At 41.3% G+C, this 11,427-nt stretch overlaps 1 protein-coding gene across 1 annotated transcript in view; it reads right to left on the bottom strand.

Annotated features, from left to right (window-relative positions):
- PDGFD (platelet derived growth factor D) overlaps positions 1-11,427 on the bottom strand; it is a 147,023-nt gene that overhangs the window by 11,384 nt on the left and 124,212 nt on the right. The window contains exon 6 of the mRNA XM_009889398.1: positions 334-548. Within this exon, the coding sequence (XP_009887700.1) occupies positions 334-548 (215 nt within the window). The remainder of the gene's footprint in view (positions 1-333; positions 549-11,427) is intronic.

Here is an 11,427-nt window from a genome sequence, read left to right as displayed (position 1 = left end):
ACTTAAACGCTCTGGTCTCTCTCAAATGATGGCGTCTTTGCCTATGACCCTCCACTGTGGTCAGTGATTTTTGCCCATTGATTTTTGCACTGCAGATCCAACATGATAATCAATGTAAGCATGACAATATAACATGATAATGGTAACATGATATAGTATAATGATAGTATAACATATATAGCTATATATATGTTAGGTATATAGGTATAGTATAATGATAACATGATAATCAATATAAGCAGCACACATGGCTCTGAGATGTTGTGGCCTTCAGAATCCAGTAAGCAATAAATACCCAAAAGAAGTACTAAAGAAAAGAAAGAGTGAAAATACCTCATGATATTTTTTCACTGTTTTCCCTGACACGCACGTGCAGGATTTCCAGTTTGAAGTCCCACAGCCACAGTTTCCTCCACAGCGCTGGACAAGGAGGCAGCGGGGGAAGAAAACTACATTTGTCAGCTTCAGTTCCTCCCTTAAATTGACAGAGTAGTTTCTCGGAGTGCAGCTGTAACGTTTCACATCATCATTCAACCTGTCCAGGTCAACTGCAATGCAAAAGAAGTTTCATTAGTAAGGTCTGAGTGGGACATTCCTCTGGTTTATACTGCTCCCCAGGCAGTCAGTAACACAAAGTGATGTGACACTGGTTGGAAAATATGTGAAGTGTAGCAGTGATTTCTGAACAGATAAACATAAACCCACCAATTTTAAATCATTACAGGTGACCATCCATGCTCTCATCCTGCTCCCACTGACTCCCACAGCAGAGCTCACACTGACTATAAAGGTGAAGGGAAGGCTTACATTAAAATATTGGTCTGAAAGCTGAAGACTGGTTATTTTATTTACTTTGTCGCTGACCTGTTGGATCCTTGGGTAAGAGATTCCACCTCTGCTACTCTCTTTCCTCCTCTGCTTATACCTGGCTTACTTAGATGATGAGCTCTTTTTTGTTATTATGGGCATAATTCCCTTTGCCTAGCTGCAGGCGTACAAAAGGCAAACACTTTAAACAAGGCTCTTCCTGTGGTCAGTAGAGAAATGTCTTTGGAGAGTGATTCACCCCTTCCTCACAAGGGCATTTAGGACAGGTGGCATGATTTGGCTTTCTCAAGTTGCCTGTCTGTCTGGTTTATGGATAGAATCTAGATAACTCTCTTTTAGCTGGAGAAATCAATCTAAGCAAATTAATTTCAGCTGGTAAATGCTACTATAATAGGCATACAAATAAATACAATTAAAACTAATGAGCTTCATTGCATGCCAGTAGTTGGTTGATGTTAAATGCCTGGTATCTCCGTGAGATGTGTCATGCAAACAAGTAGTAAAGCCAACCATAAAAATAACTTATAGACTATCAACTCTGAGTTTAAGTGCTGTTTCTCGCTTGTGCTTGTAAAGCTAAAACAAAACAAAAAAAACCCCAACCCTTCCATAAATCCATTTTCCACAATTGTAACACAGATAAAAGTAACAAATTGAATGCAGTTTATTTCTACAGAAGTTTTCTGATTTCTTTTTCCCTTCTTTTCTGCTTTCTTCTTTTCTTTAGGATTCTGTTCACCAACTAAATGTTCAAAACCTCAGTAATTCCTGCAGGACTGGAGGACATGAATTTGTGTTGAGTTCCCACCCCAAACAGAATTTGCTAACAGAAACATCAACAGGAAAATAGGAATGACTCAAACGAGAACTGAGATAACAGTGTAGTGTTCGTGAACATATCAAGACTTTCATGTGCATGTTTAATAGCTCATCACTGTCTCTGGTCCTAAGTGCACCTATGCTTGTGCTTTACTATAAACATGTGAAAATCTCCAACAAAAACACTTTATACCTCCTGTGACTCACAGTCCTTGTCAACATCACAAAGTAAATAGCGGAAAAAGCTGTGATTTGTAAATATCATGCACCTTTACATTCTGGCCTGGAGATATTCACAAGGCAGATATGCAAGAGGCAAGGGTACATAAATGTCACAAGTGCTATTATAGAAAATCATAGCAGCTTCACTTTTCTGGCAAGATGTTATCTCAGTCAATGGGAATTTAGCAGATAAATTGCGATTTTCTAGCAATTGTGATACGTCTTGCCATGAAATCTCAGTGGTTCTCTCCAGAGAGCTAGCATCTCTCCAAAAGAGGTGTAGATCATCCTCATGATACAGGCACAAAATCAATGGGGCTGCTGGTATACTCATTCACTGGGAGAAAAATACACTCCGAATGTCCGGAGCCAGGACTTAGAAGTCCAGAGAATATTGATCTCTTTGTTTTAACAGATGATATTTTCTTCTCCGTTGTCATTGTCCAAAGCCACCCCTTCTCGTTGCAGGCTCCCAGGCTAATTCTTCTCACAGCAAAGTGTTTCCCACTCCTCTAAATGTTCTCATCAGGACCTTTGCCATCAGCTTTGCTTACAGATAATGCAAAGAGGTATCTGTCTACTATTCATTTTAGCTGATTGACGTGAAGGAAAAATTAACTAAAGGAAGAAGGGGGCAGAAAATATTCTGCCTTCATGATTAATGAGATTTCTTGAGGGGAAAGCCTGGATCATCTACACTCTGGCACTGCAGCAATCCAGGGGAATGGATACTGATACGTGCAGGCTCCTATGGGGACAGGCTGGCCCGGGACTAGGATGGCATTTGCTGGTGGTGCGTTTCTAGACAGAGTTGGAATAAAATGCCCAAAAGCTTAATTCAGCCTTAATTCAGCTGCAGTAACATAGGAAACAAGGTTTCCAGTAACAAACTGGTCATTAAAGAGGGCCCAGACCCAGGTCACATGAACTGACACCTGTGTCCAGGAGAAGATGTCCAGGGGACTGAACAAAATTTGCTCTGGCACAGAGGAAATTTCCCTTCAGGCTCAACAGTCCTCCGTCCTGCATTGAGCTGATACCTATTATCACCGCTGCGTTATCAACACAGAAATGAGTCTTTGTAACGAGACTGGCAGAGAGGGAAAGCACCGGCATTTAAAGGACCAGGGTGGGGGGGCCTTCCTGCGGAGAGCAAATTATATCCATCACAGGGTTATATTAGCTTCAGTACTTAAGCTGCTCAATTTGAATGGCAAGGGGTGACCTGGCAAAGGGCTTTCACTGGAGGGAAGGCTTTGCTCACCAGCCTTCAAAAGCCTAATTTTGATGACTTTCAGAAGTCTTTGCAGGGTCTCTTAGGCTGTAGCTGGGTCAGTACTGTGGAGGGCTGTTGATTTGCTCGAAGCATAGGAGGGAATAAACAGATAATTAGGATCATTTTTTCTCTATGCAGTATGAAGGAATCAGCTATTTTCAATGAGGGCTCAACACTTTTTTTCTGGATGCATTCTTCAGGAATTCTGAAATCAACCAGTAGCAATATACATTTTGTTTAGCGCATTTTTTGATGATGAATTATTTTTGAAAAACCAATGAGAAATTTTCCAATGGGAAATTGCATGAATTCTCCTTGGTTTCATACTCAAGGCATTCCGATCCTGACTTATTAGCAGTTTTCAGGCCCCCAAATCCCAGAGTTATCAGTTAAGATGTGAATTCTCTGCACTTTGGCATATCTCAGGTATCAGAGTCCAGGTTGAAATGGACAAATACAATAGCAGAAAGGTCTTATTTTAGTGATGCTGAAACCATGAAAATAAATATCTGCAAGCAGAGAAGAAAAGGCTAAATAAAGGGCTTAAGAGATACACAGGTCATCCTCCACAAACATTCATCTGGAGGTAAACACTTGTGCTCTTTTTGACTCTGCTCTACAGAAATCCAGTGCTTGGTGGGATAAGGTGAGCGCGCAATGTCTTCTGTGAACAGCGTATACTGTACTCTGGTAGCATCACACTGACACCCAAGAACAGCTCCCGCTGCCTAATTAGCTTTAGACCATGGTTTGCAGCCCCCTAACAAAAGAATGCATTTTGCTCTGAACAACTCTCTCTGCTGAAAGCTTCAATATGCATTTTTCCTTGTCTTGGGATTGTTTTACTGTCTGGAGCCAGTCCATTTCCTCATCCATATAACAATGAGATTTTACAGTACAGTCAGTTTCATGCATCACTTCACTGCTGTGACTAAAATGTAACCGAGCCTTGGTGTGATTGGTGTGAAATCCTGCTGCTTTCCTTATCAAGGACTGAAACCACTGGAGTCCTTAATTTAAAACTAGAACTAAAAGGTTCTGTAGACTGGATGCAAATAACTTCAAAGTATTATTACAGAATGTCTGCATCAGAGATTCAATTTAAAGGCAAGGCAGACATAAAAAGATGCACTGGAGCAGTAAGCTGGATACTTGGGGTACAGTGTTTGCCCCTTCCTCCCCCTTAGATCCTATGCTTAAATCCATCCTCATTTCACATAGCGCTAAGGCGTGTGCTTACCTTGAAACGCTGATCTTAATCAGAGGTAAGCACTGAAATTGGGGACTACAGCTAATACTATGTCTTATTCAGAAGGTACAGCCTTAAAGATTGGAGAGGAGAGAAAACCTATGCTGCCGGTCACTAATTAATTTTAAGAAGACCGGCGGTCTGTTAGAATTTCTTTTAACTATTTATCTGTCCAAATTTATACATGGCCCTAGCTGTCATATCTGAACATTTTACACTTTTTTCATGCACCAGCCACAGACTGGAGCTGAGGTGTAGAAGACAGTAGCCACCTTGCCACAGTACTCCTACCCCACGTCAAGGCCATCTACAAGCGAGGCCAGAAGGACACAGACAGCTGCAGACCAGCCAGCCTAGCCTCAACCCATGGTAAAATTAAGGAGTAAATTCACCTGGAAACAATGTCCAGGCGCATGAGAGACAAGAGGGTGACTGGGAACCGCCAGAATAGATTTACCAAGGGCAAACTGTGTCTGACTGACCTGAGAGTCTGCTACGATGAGACAACTGCCTTGCTGGAGAAGGTGAAAGCAGCAGAGGCATCTGCTGATTTTTGACAGTGGTTCAAAGCATCCTTGCAGCCAAACCACTGAGACATAATGGGACAGATGGACTACAAATTCAGTAGATAACCAGAAGGTCCAGGGGGCTTGAACAAAGTGATCAGCAATTCCAAGTACAACTGGTGGCTGGTTGCTAGCAGTATTCCCCAGGGGGTAATGCCGGGGTCAATACTGCGAAAGATCTTCCCTAATGACTTGAACAATGGGATGGTGCAAACCCCCAGCAAGTCTGTCAGTGACATCAAATTGTGGAAAGTTGTCCATGTGCCACAGGGCTGCCTTTCAGAAGTACCTCAGCAGGCTGCAGAAATGCGCTAGCAAGAACCTCATGAGGTTCAGTGATGACAAATGGAAATTCCTTCACCTGACATGTATCAGTCCAGATATGCAGAGTTCTGTTCTAGTTTGACTTCCATCCCTTTTCAGGTATGGTTTACAATTGGTAACAAAGGTTGTACTGCTGTTTTCATTTTGACTCTTGGCTTTAAAAAATTCCTCCTGTAGAGTGTGGAATTTTTCAGAGACCTATGAATGTATTCCACCCTTTATGCCCAGCGTTCATGCTCTGCTAGCATGAAGGTGTGTGCCAGGGCTGTGTCAGGTAGAGTAGAGGTACCATACAAGCAGCCAAAGACATTCAGAGCAGTGCTGTAGCTGACTTAAGCTATGGTGTGGTTGAATTTGAGTTGGAAAATTCAGTCCCATACATCTGGTAAACAGCCACATCATCTACTGGTTAAATCACCTAAATGCACTGACACTGATGAAATTATTCTTCTCCATACCAAATGCTGACCAAAGCCTGTGACTTTTAGTCTTCAACACACATGGCTGACGGTAATCACTGTTCCACTGCACATGCTTAATGATACCACAATAAGCACTCTGTTAAATATACCTGAAAACTTTGGAAGCTGTCCAAGTCTTTCTTGTGGGAGCTGGGGAGAAGATGCTGCAATTTGCTTTTACTACAGAATCACAATGCCAAGACAAACCTCCTCAATACAGCAACTATTATTTTAGAGGAATGAGAGATCACAGTTTCAGTGGGATTATAATGGTCTGCATGGAACAAGGTTCACAATATATGGGCTTATTCTAGACGGGCAAACTAATTATCAGCTGTGGTATGGGTCAAGCAGCAAAAGCAGGCCAAACCATCAGTGTCATAAATGGACATAGCTTCATTGAAATCAATGGAATTGAACAGCTTATCCCAGTGATAAACAATATGCTGCAAGTCTCACTAGCATTTTTAAAAAAGGGTTTAATAAGAAAAGCTTTCATTACAGTGACCGACAATAGTGTCACGTAAAGCATGAGGGAAAATCTCATTTGTCACAGAGGGGGAAGAGTACAGTCGTAGATCTGAATTTGACTGTGAAATGAATGAATGTGTGTAGTTCGCATGCAACAGACAACTTGGTTCCCAGCTGAAGAAGGGTGGAAGAAATATCCTGTTTGTTAAGCACATAGGGAATACGTTAAATTAGCAGCTATTTGAGAAGGTATTCCGTCTACTTGGAATATACGCATTTGCTATGAATGAGCAGGCATTCAGCATTCGTGATGCCTGCACTCCCTGTCTGGTGCACTGAAATTTGCTGGCAGGAATCCCAGAATCTTTCAAGGAAGAGTACATGGATGTTTGCAGTAATTTATTGGCCACTGTTTGCAAACCCTTGAGAAATGACATTCCTAAGTTCAAATTTTAACTTCTTGCTAGACCATTGTAAGTAGTGACAAAAACTATTGTTAAGGACATGGCAAAACTTGCTTGATCTTGAGAACCTGTTTGGCAATGGCGAGCAGAAGCATTCCATGAAGACTTGTGGTCTCCCTAGTCACCTTCTAGAGAGCAGTGTGGCTATGCCAACAAGTGTTTATTTATTTAACTTGTAAAGCTGTCATTGCAGACAGATGTTATTGCAAGAATGTCCCACCTGATTAATTTCTTCTGATAGCCAAAGGCTTCTTGCATACATTTCCCAAAACCAAAATGAGCACAGAGGCGTGTGTAGTCTTGCTAATTACCAGAATGTATCTATCTACGTGTGTTCCTGCTTCCTAGGTTTATTTATGAAAAAAAACCCAAAACATTCCTTTCAAAAGACAACCCCTTTCTCTAGGTACCATGCCCTAGATATTTGGATCTACTTCTATAACGAGAAACTGAACTTTTTCTTTCTCCTTTCTTCATTTGTACACAAGCCATTTCACAGGCAGAGGTCTTTTTAACATTATAAAGCCTTTTTCAGTGGAACGTAAAACTTCAGAGTGAACAACAAAAGATAAATGCAAACAAGCATGTGGGAAAATTTAAGTGATGTTTAATTGATGGTTGGAACTGCTTACAACAGTATCTCTGAGGAGCTCTTCTAATATTATCAAGCAGATACATTGATGGTTTCAAAAATTTAAATTGTAGGATGAATGGATTTCCTTCAAACACATCTGAATGCTCCTTATGACTCTTTAAAAGAACAGAAACCTATTTGTCTAGAAGTTCAACATAATTGGAGAGTATGGGTGTTTCCTTTTTTATATCTACACGTGTTTTTGACAAGAACAGTATTAAATAATCCAATAGCCACTGATATCCTTTTAAAGGTGCTTTATATTTGTAATAGCCAAATTACTATGACACTGAGGTCAGCTACAACATATTAAAGCAATGCAAAAGGAATTATTTTAAAGGATATACTTTTAAAGGATCTACTTTTTTCCTAAAAGTCTAGAATGAGCTTAAGGCTGAATAGTCATACTTTCAGTGTTTCTAAAAGGCAGCAATGGCTAACAAACCTTTTTGAGTATATTTACAGCTTCTGCAAAGTTTATCTGAAACATCCGCTTGTCATATTTTCATGTAGGAGGTGTATACTGTAGTTTATAGTTTATATAAGGCCTTTCATTTAAGGATTTTGAAAATGCAAATGTGTATCTTCCGCTTCTTTTCTGTCCTTCCCTTTCAGTCTGGGTTTGATTGCAATTGATGAGGGGACAGACTGTACCCTCAGCAAGTTTGCTGATGACACAAAACTGGGAGAAGTGTATCGTGCCACCATTCAGCATGACCTGGACAGACTGGAGAGTTGGGCAGAGAGGAACCTAATGAAGTTCAACAAGGGCAAGTGTAGGGTCCTGCACCTGCGGGGGAATAACCCCGTGCACTGGTACAGGTTAGGGGTTGACCTGCTGGAAGGCAGCTTTGCAAAGAGGGACCTGGGAATCCTGGTGGACAACAAGTTGACCATGAGTCAGCAATGTGCCCTGATGGCCAAGAAAGCCAATGGTCTCCTGGGGTGCACTAAAACAGTGTGGCCAGCAGGTCCAGGGAGGTTATCCTCCCCCTCTACTCTGCTCTGGTGAGGCCACATCTGGAGTGCTGTGTCCAGTTTTTGGCTCCCCAGTTGAACAAAGACAAGGAACTACTGGAGAGAGTCCAGAAGAGGGCTACAGAGATGACCAAGGAACTAGAGCATGTCTCTTATGAGGAAAGGCTGAAAGACCTAGGAATGTTTAGCCTGGAGAAGAGAAGACTCAGAGGGGATCCCATCAATGCTTATAAATATCTAAAGGGCAGGTGTCAGGAGGGGGGGGCCAGACTCTTTTCAGAGGTGCACAGGGACAGGACGAGGGGCAATGGGCACAAACTGGAACACAGGAAATTCCATCTCAACATAAGAAAATACTTCTTTACTTTGAGGGTGACAGAGCACTGGAACAGGTTGCCCAGAGAGGTTGTAGAGTCTCCCTCTCTGGAGATCCTGTCCAACCTGCTTTTGGTGAACCTGCTTTGGCAGGGAAGTTGGACGAGATGATCTCCAAAAGTCCCTTCCAACACCTGTCATTCTGTGATTCCATAGTTAACTTCTACTAGAGTGGTTGACAGCAAACTTCACTGAACACATGTAGAATTATATTTAAAACTTCATGTGGTTATTAGTGAGACACACCTGATACCAATACCTCACTTCAATAGTATAAATAGAAAGAAATGCATTTAACTTAATAGACACATCAGTGTTGTAAAGGTGTGAGACCAGACTTTGTAGATGGAATGGAGTTATCACATATACAGATTTAATCAACACACTCTTCACCTTTAAGATTCTTGCAGGAGGTATCAAGGGAGGGATCGGTCTTACAACTGTGTATGAATACATGATGGGAGGGACTAAAGAAGCTGGAGCCAGAGTCTTTGAAAGGACAAGAGGTATTGGACACAAACTGTAACACTGAAAACTTATTTAAACATTTTTAAAAACCCTTTTTTGTTGTTGTTGGGGTTTTGGGGTTGGTTGGTTGCTTTTTTTTGTTCTGAAGGTGGTCAGACACAGGTTGCCCAGAGAGGTTATGAAGTTTTCATCCTTGGAGGTATTCAAAACTCAACTGGCCGTGCTCCCAAGCAACCTGCTGTTGGTGACCCTGCCTTGAGCAGGGGGTGTGGTTTAGACAATATTCTGATGCAGCTTCCCACCTCATCTATTCTGGAATTCTGTAAATTTAAGCTATGCTAAAATACTGTACTTCTTACTTTTTTGACCCTGATCCTTATCTTTCTGGATTATTGATTGACAAATTAAGAAAATTTACCATTTAAATGTCATTTATCACATATCCCTGTTATCACAATTTTTATTAAGCAACACTGCCTTTTAAGGTCAATTTTGTGGCAGGATTTGGTATGGGCAGAGAGCTGGATTGGAGCAAAGTCATTAGTGATTCATTTATACCATTTATATGACATGTTCTGAAAATGCTGTGAAAGATAGGCAGAGATTACATCAAATTGTTCTTATCTGCCTCAGGGCTACTCCAACTAAGGATAAAGAATAAAACCCAAGCTGGAAGCAGAAACAGATAGATATCTGAAATAAATGATGATATAATCTATTGCTCTCTTTGCTGCAAGGTTATCCCACTGCCTATAAACATTCCTCAGAGATCCACAGTGTCTGTGTTTAAAAGCCACCGAGCATTTCTAATTTAAGGACTTGTTAAAGCTATTCCCTACTCCTGACATCATTCAAGAACAAGCCTTTAATCTTGTCAAAAGTTTATGACTAAATAAAACTTCTTAACTGAAATGTTTTAAGGATTTGATTGTGGTGAGGTACTTCTGTCCAGAGGGCTGCTAACAGTCAAAGAATGTGGCATTTAGCTTGAAGACAAAAGAAAAACTGTTATAAAACTTTTTTTTGCTTATTCCTGTAACCAAAACAGCAACAAAAAAACCCCTATTAAAATAAATCAAGTGTTAAAATAATAACTGGAAAACTCTTTATGTCTTTCACAGTGTTTTGTTACGGAAAAAGCTGAATTACATTTCTACTAAATGGAGAAACCTTTATTCATCTGAATTTTCCAAGCACTACCAGATCAGTTTGATATCTGTAGCCTACATGATCAGCATCAATAAAGCAACAAATGCTATTTCATATATATATGGTTTTCATATATATGTGGTCATTTAAACGTATGGGATACTAGGCCAAATATAATCTGAGAATCAAATGAAATAGGGAGAGCAGATACAGGTTTGTAACCGGCCTCTATTAAAATCAAAAGAGACCCTTTATTTCTTTTGTATGCATGTCTATCACTGCCAAATCCAGCCTGGGAATAAGGGACACAGAGCTCATGTTTCACAGACCCAAACTGATCTCAGCAGTGATGCAGTCGCAGTTAGGTGACATTTTTTACAAAACGTGCTGTTGTGGTTGTTTGAAATTTCTGACGTGCCAAAATGGAACAAAGCAAAGGGGTTCAGTTTTCACTGGATGGGTGCTTAGGGCTTTATCGCCCTAAGCGGTATTTTTCAAAATAAGAAAATTTTTTGAAAAAATAATTTTTTTCTTTGAAGTGCTGAGCTCAATAACAGAGACAGCCAATGTGTCTTGGAAATTGTAGGCCACAATGGCTGCGTATCTACTAATACATCGTAGAATCATAGAATGGTTTAGGTTGGAAGGGACCTTCAAGATCATCTAGTTCCAACTCCCCTGCCATGGGCAGGGACCCCTCCCACTAGACCAGGTTGCTCAAAGCCCCATCAAGCCTGGCCTTGAACACCTCCAGGGATGGGGTATGTACAACGTCCTCGGACAACCTGTGCCAGTGTCTCACCCCCCTCACAGGAAAAAAAAGCTACCTAATGTCTAATCTAAATCTACCCTCTCTCTGCATAAAACTGTTACCCTTCATCCTATCACTACACTCCCTGAGTTGCTCACCATCTTTCCTGTAGGCCCCTTTTAAGTACTGAAAGGCTGCTATGAGGTCGCCCCAGAGCCTTCTTTCTCCAGGCTGAACAACCCCAACTGTCTCAGCCTGTGCTCATCTTCGAGGCCTTCCTCTGGACATGCTCCAACAGGTCCATATCCTTCTTATGTTGGGGGCTCCAGAGCTGCATGCAGTACTCCAGGTGGGGTCTCACGAGAGTGGAGTAGGGGGGCAGAATCACCTCC

Source organism: Charadrius vociferus, unplaced genomic scaffold (genome assembly GCF_000708025.1).
Source record: "Charadrius vociferus isolate BGI_N301 unplaced genomic scaffold, ASM70802v2 scaffold87, whole genome shotgun sequence".
NCBI lineage: Eukaryota > Metazoa > Chordata > Aves > Charadriiformes > Charadriidae > Charadrius > Charadrius vociferus.
Note: the sequence above shows the minus strand (reverse complement) of the source record. Positions and strands in the feature narration are given on the sequence as shown.